The sequence below is a fragment of the Channa argus genome, chromosome 17, assembly GCF_033026475.1.
Source record: "Channa argus isolate prfri chromosome 17, Channa argus male v1.0, whole genome shotgun sequence".
Lineage (NCBI taxonomy): Eukaryota > Metazoa > Chordata > Actinopteri > Anabantiformes > Channidae > Channa > Channa argus.
Window position 1 is genome coordinate 6088980 of NC_090213.1, and position 13355 is coordinate 6102334.

General features: G+C 36.7%; 1 protein-coding gene across 1 annotated transcript in view; it reads left to right on the forward strand.

The window, feature by feature from the left end:
* Positions 1 to 13355, forward strand: part of man1a1 (mannosidase, alpha, class 1A, member 1) — a 117597-nt gene that overhangs the window by 50751 nt on the left and 53491 nt on the right. Inside the window, exons 3-4 of the mRNA XM_067481496.1 lie at positions 13 to 128; positions 6510 to 6590. Of these exons, the coding sequence (XP_067337597.1) occupies positions 13 to 128; positions 6510 to 6590 (197 nt within the window). The remainder of the gene's footprint in view (positions 1 to 12; positions 129 to 6509; positions 6591 to 13355) is intronic.

Genomic DNA, 13355 nt, shown 5'->3' on the forward strand with positions numbered 1-13355 from the left:
CGTCTCTTGCAGGAAGTATAAAAGGAGCAACAATTGTGGATGCTCTGGACACCCTCTATATCATGGAAATGTTTGATGAATTTAATGCTGCTACTGACTGGGTAGAGAAGAACCTTGACTTCAATGTGGTGAGTAGCTGTCTCTTTGTGTGGCCTTGTGATAGAGTAAATAGATTTTGGAAAAGCCTTGACCTTTTGCCATAAAGCCATAATTCAGTCAATAAAGGCTTGAGGTATTTATCTCAGCAGTATATATTAGCCTTGGAAGACAGAGCCTTGACCCATTTAGCACCTTCATTAACATGAATTCTGCTTTATGAGTATTTAATGTTAAAAGAGCAGGCACCTTTTAAGATCCAGGTGTTAACTTGCCAAAGACACAGGCAATGAATTAATTATAATTAAATTATAAGTGAACAACAAGAGATAAAAAACAGTGTCTCACATCCAAATATGCTAATAATTTAGCAGCTAACTGACAGTCCTGCCTTTGAGTGCAACTTTAAAATGCCAAATTATGCCACTTTGTATTTCAAAACACAAGCTGAATGTATGCAGAAGAAATCACACAAGAACAAAGTCTTGTGTCAATTTGCTGTGTTGATTCTGTCGCTAGACTTTCACAAAGATTTCCAGCAGTTCTCACAGACTTTCTTAAAATGTTCTTGACAGTCCAACGTATAAAAGTAGTCAGACCATTCTGTTGTGGGTTCACGCATACACAAAGTCTGTTGATATGCAATTCATGGCTCACCTCTATGGTCAGCCCACCAGCAGGCTTCTGCAATCTGTTCCACACATAATTCAAACGGAAGCCCACCTCTATGTTTATGTTGACCCGAAATTTCATGCTCACATTTACAGCACTAATTTCACTTTTGAGTCAAGTTAGGTATTTACGGTGACTTTTTCCTGTTCTCCTACAAAATACTGGAATAATTAATAATATATAGGGAAATATAATTTATCTTTGAAAAGATAACTCAGAGCAGCCGGGTGGTCCTACCAATGAATCTGGGCTGGGGATTCACATTGAATGTATATGTGAGCTGTAGTAGGTAGTGTCATTATATCATATTTATTCAACTTAGTCATCAGCTGTTATGTTTCTGTGCTAGCTCATGTCCCTGGCAATTATTTGGATTTGGTCACTATTTAAATTAGCCCCCCCCTCTTTTTGTGAGAAAAGTATGACTTTATGTGGATAGATTTCTTTATTCCCTTTTTTTTTTTTTTTTTTTTTTTTTTTTGGCCGTCTAGGTTTAGGTTTCCTCTGACTTACTGAATGCCTGGATTTTCCAGCAACGCTTGAATGTAGTAAGTAGCAAGTAATAATGAATGACATTAATCCATTGGCAGAAATGCCAAATCTAAATCACCACCTGTCTGCCGGATTTCAGCCAAATCTCTTTGTAACAATCAGATATATGTTCCTAACAGACTCAAAAGAGTGAAAACATAATCTGGCTCCAACTTGCATTATTGTGTAAAGAAAGGCATTGCTTGTCAAGAAACTGTTGGATCAGAGAGCTGCTTGTTTACTGCCAGTATTAAATTATGCTAGTGTTACAAGAAAATGTTATGTGTACAACAATCTGTTTGTCAAAGAAGGACAAGTCCATACTGTGTCTCATCCTATTATTGCTGTGATATTAAAAAGCTTTCACTCCACATCAAGAACAATTAAAGACCAGTTTTCTTCTTGTAACAACACAAAGAAACACTGATGGATCTTTGAAAAATGATTTAAACTTCAAGGAATACAGAAACCAAACATCAGAGTTTTTTTTTTAAATTCAGTACAGTAACTTGAGTTCATAAGACATTATAATCGCATGAAGAATTACCAGTAAAATTAAATCTTAACCTATAATTTAAACACAAAATTTGCAAAACTTTTTAAGATTTTATGGATTGAATCTGTTTTTAAAGACATGATATAAACCGTAATGTCATTTTCTGATGCTTGGAAGACTACATTTTAAGAAACTATTATCCAGGCTTCTAATGGGCTGTGCTGGTAATGGATCACAATCCATTTAATTATTTACCAAAGTTATTGAAATCTTGTTTTTATTATAACAAATTTCTGTCACTCTGGCTTCATTGAGTAAATGTATTAGAAAAACCTATGTAAATAAAGACTTTTCATATTGAAATCAAATGACATGACCAAAAGAATAAAAGGTCTGTGTGTCTGTGTGTGTGTGTGTGTGTGTGTGTGTCTAAGCACACTTAGAAATAAATGGTAATAACTTGTGTATGGATCCATTAGAAGTGTTTTTGATTCTCTTCCTCTCGGTTGTATTGATAACACAGCGGAAGAGGAATCAGATTCAATACACTAATTTCCTGTCATCACTTACACACAAAAGCAAACGCATACTCAGTGCTGCTGCTGGGTGGATAAATATCCTCGGTTTATTTTTACAGTTATAAAACTTATGGATGCCGGGTAGGGTGAATTTAGAAAATTGTTTTTCTAATATCATTTTGATTTGGATGATAAGAATCTGTGTTGACTTTACTTTGGCAAATCTTGCATTGCCAATAACATCTGAGCAATGAAAAACTACATCAGTGAGTAGTATCATAAATGCAGAGGGAATGTGTTACTTCATTGCTAATTTCTGAAGGACTGTTGTGCTGATGAGTTTAATGACATGGACACATGTTTTTATGTCTGAGAAAAAACACACACTTTGCCCCTTTTGATGTTTGCCTTCATTGTGGAGCCTTCCACATTATAACATCTTTGTTAATAGCTTCGCATTAAGGAGAAACCAAAAACAATTTTTGTCTTTCCTTCAGAAGAGCCGTCTTTGCAAATGAGTCCATGTTTACCGATAACATTTTATATAGTCTGATTCAAAGCACCAACAACATATCCTTCTAACATGGCATGGGCATCGTGTCCTATAGCTAATCATGGTTTCAGATAAGCTTCCACAGTTTTCAGTGGACAAGTCTGTGGAATTTAAGTTGCTTTTGTTCACGTGTGAAGAATTTTCAGTGCCACTGCGGCAAAATCCTGACTTATTAACACTATTTTTAGTAGCAATTTTCCTGTCACTCAAACAGCACAATCAGAGCAGACATGGAGACACATTATTTTCTGATTCACTCTGTTCATTTGCTGCAGTAACATAAGCTTGAGATTTAAAATAAAGTTTGAGACTGATGTGTTGTTTTTTAACTATTTAGTCCTAATGATTTGGACAGAGTAATCCAGGTAAATGATACATTCCTAGAAGAGCTTTAAATTTGAATGTGTTGCCATTGAGCTTATATGGCCCTTTTAAAGTGGCCTTGATTTTGAGATGTTTTTAGCTGGGCAGAGAAGAGGCTGAACATTATTTGAGAGTGGACATTTTATTTGGGACTTACCGGTACAGAAATGATGGCTGTATCCAGTATTAACAGAGGGAAAGTTGGGAAGCTGCAGCTTACTTTCTGTGTTTGTGCAGTATATTAGCTCATCTGTCCCTCAGCAAAGCACAACGGTACCTAATGACTTTGAATTGCCAGTACACACACACACACCGATGGCCAGTGCAATAAACCCTTTTTTTTTCCTTTTTTTCTTTTTTGTGCTTTAATGCTGTTTAAATTGTTTAGTCGAAGGAAGATGACAGGAATAGGCAATCACAAAAGAGATATTTAGCAAGTGTTCAGAATGCAACATTTTCTAAAATCTTTTCTGTTTTTCTACTTGTTTCCTGTTTCCCTGCATATTTTGTAAATTGCACCTGAATTTTATGATTTATGTTTTGGTTGTGGTAGAATCTGCATAAGTTCAGCACAATCCTATAGCAAAACAGTGGTAAAGATAAAATAGAATGTGAATCAGTCCCAATTTAATTCTGCTGTGATTAGCTGTTATGTTGCAGATTTTCTTTCAGATGATGTAAAGATGGCTCAAAGGATTTTGTCATCCCATATTTTCAGTCATTGTTCCTGTAAATGAAACGGTACATGAAGTCAGTAATCAGCAGGAACCTTGGGCCGGTAGAGATACTTGCACTGCTCCTCTCAGTAACATGGTCAGAGGACGTCTTCTTACATGCAGTTCAGCGTTACCAATGTCCTGGATTAGCTGGATTTCTGATACTTTCTTTCAGCTATCAGTTTTATGAATTGTGAGGTAGAAAAAAAATTACAGTGACTGTTTTCTTTTGCTTACTTCACAAAAACCTGAAAAAATACAGCTTTAGCACCAACACTTAATTCGAAGGCCCATTGAAGGCGCCACATAGGTCAATGCAATTTTTCTTACTCAAACAGCTCAGGAACACTTTTAAATCTATTTAAATGGGAAAAACAAGAGTAGAGAGTTTAGCAAACATGTGAGACTTCCTCTGTCAGACCTCAAATGCTCTGAAACTCAACTTGCAGATGAAGCTATAAATGGTATGATGAGGTCAAAGGAAACTCAACAACTTCCTGTAAAGTAAAAACTATAGTTATAATGAATATCGTGCTGTTTTGTATAAGAGATCCAGTTGGAACACTCTCAATGATTACCTTTGCTACAACCCTTAATCAGTTCTCTGCTAGAAAGGACCATGCTTAGTCAGTTTCTGTGCTCTGTAATGGCTTAAATGTTGCAACATTAGGAGACTTGAGTCCTTACCTGTCACTTTGTCAGGCCCTTTGCCAGGAATGAGATAACGTCACACAACTGCTGACTTGGAGGGTCATTGTCCAACAGTTTAAAGCAGTGGTGGTGGCCGGTAAATGCAATCACATAAGATACTGCTGAACTATCAATCCAAATTCAATTACATAAAGTCATGATCCAAACATCCAAACTCAGGACTTCCTTATCCATTACCACAGGAAGGGTTGAGTCCTTACGTGTCAAGAGTGATAACACCAGGTCTTCATACACACAAGCAAAGAAAACATACCAGGTTTATCTTACGCAGGCATTGCCCTCAATATACAGTGCACAACATTTTTGGTGCCTTTCCATGAAAATAGGAACCGAAGTACCAAAGTTAAAAGCAAAGTCTAATTCATATTTCCTTAATATTTTTTTCTTATAAAATTCAATTTCCTGGATGAGTAATAATTCATCCATGTTTTTATTAATGCAAAACAAGGCCCTTCCAGTATCTTTAGAATGTATTATGCTGATTATACTTAATCACAATCTACCCACACAAATTAAAATGATACATTCCTGAGTATAAGATTTAAGCTCAAACACAAACTGTGTTAAAAATCATTTTTCTCACTAACACGTGAGAAAAGTCATGTGGTTTGTACATTGCCTGTAGAAGACACTATTTACAAGTCAATTGAAATTCATAATTCATTTTGTTAACTTTAATGTTGATGTAACAATGTTTTATTCTTGGCTTATTAAAACTGCACTGATAATAGACAGCAGGCAGGAGAAAGCAATAATATTGTCCTCTACAGTACACAGGCAGCTGTAATGCAAGAGGTAATTATTTTAATTTTAATTAGGACAAATTGGCTAAACAATCTAACTACCGAATCAGTCATTCTGACTTCGAGAAAAATGACACGATACATTTTGTCTGCCATATGATTCGTTTTTTCTTTTCTTTTTCCACCGAACGCAGTCTTTTGTCCTGTCTTTAGTTGACAGCAGTGACTTATGAGAGCTGTCTGTCAAACACAAAAACTTCATCTGACTCAGGAATCTGCTCATAAAGATGAGAAAGGCAAGGCAGAGGGAAAGAGTTGACGCTTCATTGTTCTGCTGCTGAGACAAATGGCCTTACACACGTTTTTTGTTATTATTTGTCCCATTCTCTCTGCCCCAAACTAGTCTAGAAATAGAGGCATTGTATTTTTGGAGGCAGCTTACTTTTTCAGTTGTCATTTAAGGTTGTATTTATCCACAGCTTCTTTCTGGGCTTTGGACAGGATTTTTCTGTGCATCAAGTGTGCAAAGCAGGGCTTTGGGGAAAAACTTGTATAAACATCTGCTTATATGAGCATTACTTAAAAATTATCCTGTGCATTATTGGATGTATTTTCATAAACCCTGTCAATTTGACCGTGGTCCACATGTTGACACTTATGCTGTAGTCATAAATCTCTGCTGTTTAAAAGCTTCGACAGCATTCGCTCCTCTCTGTCCTTCTGCTTTTACAGACACGTCTGTGTTAACCACAACCATCTGACTCGTTAACAGACTTGCCCCTTCTGTGCAGCTATGACTTCAGTAACCAATTTATTCATGTTTCTCAGTCATTATGGACTCATTTTGCTACTCTCTCATTCACAGCAGGACTGAAAAAGGCAGCATATAATTTTATTCAGTATCAACTGCTTCTATCCAAAAATATCTGTCTGGGCCATAAAAAGGCTCCTTTAGTCTAATCCTCCTCGAGGCCAACTGAAGCCCAGAAAAATTCTGCCTTTGCACAGTTTCATGCTCATGTTAGTAGGAAGACAAATGTGTAGTAGACTTTTTTTTTTCCTCTTTACTGATCTTGCTCTTATATTTCCTGTCTTCTGTCCTTGCTGTAGAATGCTGAAGTATCGGTATTTGAGGTAAACATCCGGTTTGTTGGAGGTCTTCTGTCTGCCTACTACCTGTCTGGGAAAGAGGTAAGAAACATATTGAAGCTTTATGTGGTAAATTCTCATCACAATGCCTCTGCACTGAATGACACCTTGAAGATAGATCTTGCTGCCTGCAGGCTGACTGATGAGGCAGATGGTACAGATGAAGGATAGTAGAGATTGAGTGAGCAAATGAGTGTGTATATAATTTATAATTTTATAATAATAATTTAGCTTAGTTCAGCAATGACCATATATTGGGCTGAGTGAAATTGTTGGTATCCTTCCACAGGAAAACAAGAAGAAACCATAAGTCATATGTCTTAAGATTTTTTTTTATTATGCAACAAATGAAAATGGCCTGGACAGGTTTTTTTTTTTTTTTTTTTTTTTGAAACAATCATAAGTTATTGGATTATAGTGATAATTTTAACATTTTTCTTGTAATTAGCATGACATGTTTTTAGTCTTGTAATCAGGCATTCAGCAAGTTTTAATTGGTGAAAATTAGTCACTTTACTGTTTGGTTTTGCCTCTGATGTATTATTTAAGATATTCTGTTGAGTCAAAAGCAAAACTAGATTATTACTTTTTCACTTTTATACTTTTGCCAGTTTCAGGTTCTTTTAGAAAAAACTGAAGGTTCTACTTGTGTGGAAGGTTAGCAACACCTTTCTTATCTCTTGTGTGGTTGCTGTGCACATATGTTGCCTAGAAAACAAAGTTGGCTCATTTGTCCTTCAAAACATTGAACAAGAAAGTTTGCCATTTTCATTACTCTTTTAATTGCAGTATTGCTTTGTCTTCTGCATTGTTGCTACAAAAATACACAACATAAAATTGGTCTGACACCAAATTCCCACATTCATGGTTTATGAACTCTAAAACCATGCGGATTATCCATCAAACTGAAATCATTGACATTCTCCTTTTCTGAAATGGTCTAGGACTATGACTACATTCTGACATTCATTTTTAATTTTGTGGCATTTGCTTCTCACTGGGGGGCAGCTGCATGAGCCGGATAAGTGAATATCAATTAAATAAACTGCTGATGCTTTGAATGCACAGTGTGCTTAACATTACTTGAAGGAGAACTTGTTGTTGCTTTGATGGGACACAGAGGGGGGCACTCATCGTTACAGATCTTTAGACTTCAATTTTGTTTTTAGACTTATTTCACCAAAATGGAATCTCACACTTGAATGACTTGCCTATATACATAGTCTGCACCATCATCTTAGGTGAGTGAACCAGAGTTGGGAGGATAAGCGCTTCTTTATTAGCATGAGGAAGTGTAGGCAGGAGTCAGACTGGGAGTTCTCTGCTAGAAAAAACCCATTTCCAAGGTTAATGATCATTTCAGTCCTTCGACATACAGAAAAGATAAAGGAACACTTTTATTTTACAAGTACTAGATGTAAGGTGTACAACTAGCAATATTAACACCAATAACAACAAGGTTTTTTAAGTCTATTATTTGTATTACTTGTAAGTTCCAAATCACTTAGCATGACAAAATAACTTCTCACTTCTTCATCATCATTTTAAAGTTCAAATATTGTACCAAAGCACATCATCTTTTTGATATTTTCTGTAATTCTCTATTACTTCATAAAAGTGAGACAACAAAAAAGGAATAATTCATGGTAGATTAATCTGTCAACGTGTGAATTTCCATAGAACAGTAATTCAGATTTATAGGTTCACTTCACAGATTTTCGACTTTCATTATTTAGATTTTCACATTCTTTTAGTATTATAATAAAAACGGTGACTATAGAACAGTTAAAATTCATAAAACTGCCAAATTAATTTAGCAAATTTGTTATTTTGATAAGAGGAAAAACTGAGCTTCTTGCATTGATCCTTGCTGGGACACATTAATGACAAAACCCCTCAGTGACATAGCTGACAGTTTGTCTGCTAATCCCCACAACGAGTGTTCATCATTTCATCAGCAGTCACTCTTAACTCCTTCTGTATTTTATGGGAGTCGGTCAGGTCAAGACCCTCCTGTATATCATCAGAACTTTTAGAGGCTCCTCGTGTTCAGCTCCAGGTCAGGGTCTCTTGAAGGATGGAAAAGTAGATGGATGGGTGATGGGTGGCCTTGGAGGTCTGAGGGCTGCTGATGGACAGGCTGAATGAATGTTGTCAGTTGTTTGACACTGAAGCACTGTTGGTGTCGAGCTAAAAGACTGCTGCATGGAGAAGGGTTGCTGGGGCTAAATGTGCTAACAGCATCAATCCCCTGTGGGACCAGTGAAAGTTGAAATGATAAAAGCCTCTGGTGCTGGAATAGAAAATATAGAACATTTAGTTTTTCTCTTTTAAATGCCTTCTCATTTGCTAAGTCAAGTTAGGTTGTAAGTAACTTTTAGAGGACTTTTTCTTTGGAGTAGCTTCTTAGGAGATTGTATCCAACCTCCTGTTCAAACTTTAAACCCAGAGAGAGCAGACAGAATAATAATGAAATCAGACTGCGATCCTTAAAAGTAATCGGCCCTAATTCTGCGTTATTTAGCCTTTTTGTCAAGATTTTTAATGAATGAATTTGAGATTTTAGAGGTGTTGTCAAATCAGGGCATACGCAAAATGAAAACCTAAAAACTATATATTTTTAACACATTTATAGTTTCTCACACGATTAAGAAAAAGAAGTCCGAGTTTCATTGTAAGCCTATGATATTTCAGAGCTAAAAGCAATTCAATTCATTGAAGTGTAAGCACTTAAAGTATTTGAAGTTTCAATCTCATGGTGAAGCCTTGTTGGCAGTTAAAATGTGTGTTTATAAGTGAAGGATAAAAGCAGTTAATCAGTGGATGAAGTGCTAGAGTTACAGTATTAACTGTACAGAATGCAGTAATATGTAGTAGCAAACAGAAGTGTCTCTGTCTTTTCTCAAAAGACAAATGAAATCTTACTGTAGCAACATTGGCTGTATGTTGTTTCCTGTTTATATTTGTTTGTTTGTTTTCTACTTTGACAATCTGAGCTAAAATGTATTCTGTAGTACTGTATTTACATGCCGAATTTGGGGAGGAATCAGAGGTTTGTCTTACGGCAAATGAAGGATGAGAAAATAGACAGTGCTGAGATGCATTAGAGACAGGCAGAAAGAGGAGGTAGAGGAGTCGCTCTTTGTCTCCTTCCCCCTCGGTCCTGGTCTGGCTCTGACTCAAAGAGACCTGGGGCTTTGATGAAAATTTGATCTGTAAAAGTACAGCTGGTACTGACTGTATGCACCCTACTGGCAGGCTTTTAACGTTCCTGTCTGCATACAGATCACAGCATGTTGCCTCATCTGCTGAAGAGAGGGAAGAAGGGAAGGGTGGCAGGAAGGAAGTAAACAATGTACGGAGAGAGGAACAAAATAAAAGTCTTCCCGTAAATTCGCTAATCAAAGCTAAGTGCTTCAAGGGGGAGTGACAGAGAAAGGACAGACAGCCGCAAAATTGAACATAAGGGGAGAAAAAAGAAAGCAGGAAGCCGAGCATAAAGAGATTTTAAAGGGAGAGTAGAAGGAAGGAACCTGAAAGAAGTGCAGAAGAAGGTAATGATTGATGGAGCAAGAAAGGAACTGAAAAGAAGCAAGTGAATACACTTAAAATGACACAAGAAAAGACAGCGACAGCTGCTGTCACCCAATTATTGCCATGCTCAACTGTTTATAAATACTTCAGTGTTGTCATATGTCATACTACTACTTTAGACACAAAATGCTTTATAATAAATTTGTTTTCATGGCCATTAAAATGTTTTTAATTATTCAGCTGTAAGCAGCTCCTGCATTATTTTTTGCTGGGATTACATAAATAGGTGTCTCGGCAGAATCTACCGATACGATAGGTATCACGACACAAGGGTTGCAATTCCATCCTTATTCTGATCATGTAGGTAATGCCTGTAAAAACAAAAATTAATATTTTGAGATTTTTTAAAAACTAATTTTAGGAAAACTGGCACACACATTACTATATAAATAAGTAAAAGCACAGCACAAAATTGGCCCCTTTTTCACAGGGATGTTTTGTATCATGAGTGTTGATTACTTATCCTTCAAATACTCATACAGGATGCATATTCCCTAAAAACTCAAAACCTGGAATAATTTCTAATAATTGTGTTATTGCAGTGTGTATAATTTAATTTAGGTGTGCAAAGGTCGACTAATTCTTGCTGCCTGCTTTTTGATTTTGCCACTATGTATCATAAGATAAAGGTTTTATTTCCACACAATAAAGAACAATGATGATGGTAGTGATGAAAACTAATTCCAACCTCCTTTACTTTTGTCTGACATAATATATGATGTGTCCCAGCTGCATCTCTTATTTTATACCATCTCAAAGAAAAACCAAAGCCAGAGGTCTGATTTTCAGGTATCTAATGAACTTTGCTTGGATACAGAGATGTTTAGACTGTTTTTACATTTAAGTAGTTAAAAAATTGAAACATTACAGACCAATAGTTTACACTACATTTAGTGTCATTAGCTGTGGAAATAATTATTGTAATATTTTAGTTCACCACACACCACATAGAGGAAAGTTTAACTTAACACAACTAAGACAAGAGCCTCACTGTAATATTTTTGTCTTGGTAGTCCGTCCTCATGGTCAGTCTGTGGGGATGGACAGAGATGTAGTTCTTGCACCAAAGTTTGAAAGCGATGATGCGTTGCTCTTCCATATGTTTCCATACTTCACCATGGAACAGACAAATTATTGATCTTTTTCTCTTTTATTGTCATATTTAAATTAGCAGTTGCAAGAACTTCATTCCATATAGACATAAACAAGACCTTTTACACTATTAGGAACATTGTTAGTTTTGAGCTTACAGCACCCAAAGGCCCTACTGACTGTTCATGGTTGAGTTAACCTAAAAACCACAAGATGTGTGAGTGTGAAAAGCTTTAATATGACCCGATGTGTTCTGAGCGTCTTCTGTCCATTGATACCCACTCCACTTCTCTTCTTTGTCTGTGTCCACCTCTGGCTCTTCATGAAGGTGTTAAAAATACACATAAATGGCAGACCCCTGGAGCTACTCTATAAAAAATGTTCTTGATGAGTTGGAATCACTGAACAAAAACTTCCATCTGTTAACGACTTGCAGAAATGTGTTCAGTCTGGTGAATCAGTTTCCCTCATTTGCACTCGGTTAACAACCCTCACACTGTAATTAGACAGAGCCAAAATATTTATTGTATGTAGAAATTCAGATGTACATGCACCGAAAAAAATATATCCCATAAGTATCCCCTTCAGAGAAGCCACATGTAGAAGTGGCACAGTTAAAACAAAGTTTAAGTGTTATGCCAAGAATAACAAATGAGATGAGTGGAGAAATTATCCGAGGTATGAAAAAAGTAGAATGTACTACTGCATGAGAAAGTGTTTTCATTTAAGGGGGAAAGGAAGTGAAATGATGATAGAGTAAGACAGCAAGGATAGGGGCATAGTAGGCTGGCTTATTTCTGGGCACCTTGGAGTCTCTGTTTGGACTTTCTGTCCTTGTTTGGGACAAACTTTCCCACATCTCCATCAGATTTGAACAATTTAAGCAACTTTGTAGCCAAACAAAACAATAAATAGGCAGGTAACCCATTGTAACCCCTATAGCAGGCTGAGGACATACCCCAGGAACCCTAGCCCCCAACATTTCATACAGTAGGAAGTAACTTCACATTCTCTATTCTCTGTAAATATATTGTAAATTATGTTTGCATTCAGCCAAATGTGGTGAACATGAACAATGATAGACGCACACCTCTCTTCTTAACTAAATTTTGAATGAATGCCCACAGGCATGATCACACAGACACACATAATACATGACTACAACACACGTGCAGGAGCACAGAAGCGGCCAAGAGCAACCCACAGTGACAGACCCCCTCCTGAGAGTTTGACGTCCAATCAAGCACCCATCAAAAGTGAAATATACACAACCGCCCCTTTGTATTTATTCCTCACTATGTCATTGTGCAGCCACAGAATAGTGGGAAGCCTGTGATTAGAAGCTGGGTTGCAATCTTGACATTTTACTGCCACTTTCTTTTATCCTTCTTTTCATTTTTGTTGTATCTTGGTGGATGGTTTAAGGCACTTAGATTTCCAATGGCAGCTGCCATGCTAAAAATAAGTGCAGGCACGGCAGTGTACAGGTTACTTAGACTTAGAAATCTTGTATAATTGTTATATAATTTTATTATTCACAAATATGCGAGTGCAGGAATAAAGGTACTTATGTAAATGCATCTTCATAACCCCAAAAGAAAACGGACTACTTTTGTGATGGCTGCTTTATCCATCTGTCTCTGTTATTGTGTAAATGCTCACAAAACACTGAGCATGATTGATTCGGTTTGTTGAAATGGAAGTATTTTCCATGTTCTTTCCCACGTGATTCCATTAGGATGTTTTGGTTTTTCTCTCACAGTCCAAAGACATGCAACCGAGGCAAATTGCATTCTATAAGCTCAACATAAAAGTTTGAAGGCATTCGTCTTTGTAGTCTGGCGACCTGTCAAACAGTGTCTCTGCTGAGATAACTGCAGTCTTTCCACACTCCTGAAAAGAAACAAAGGGACATAGAGAGATGGATCTGTTGGAGAGTTTCCACCTTCAGCTTTTATCTTTGTAAGAACAAGACTTGTTAATACTCAAGAAGCACCAGATATCAAACTGCCTTAAAATGTGGATGTATGGAGTGAGAATGTAATTCAGGGGAGTTGTTCCAGGTTTTCTTAGTAAACTAAGAAATCAGGTTGACTGACAAGTGTCTGCTATGTCTAACAG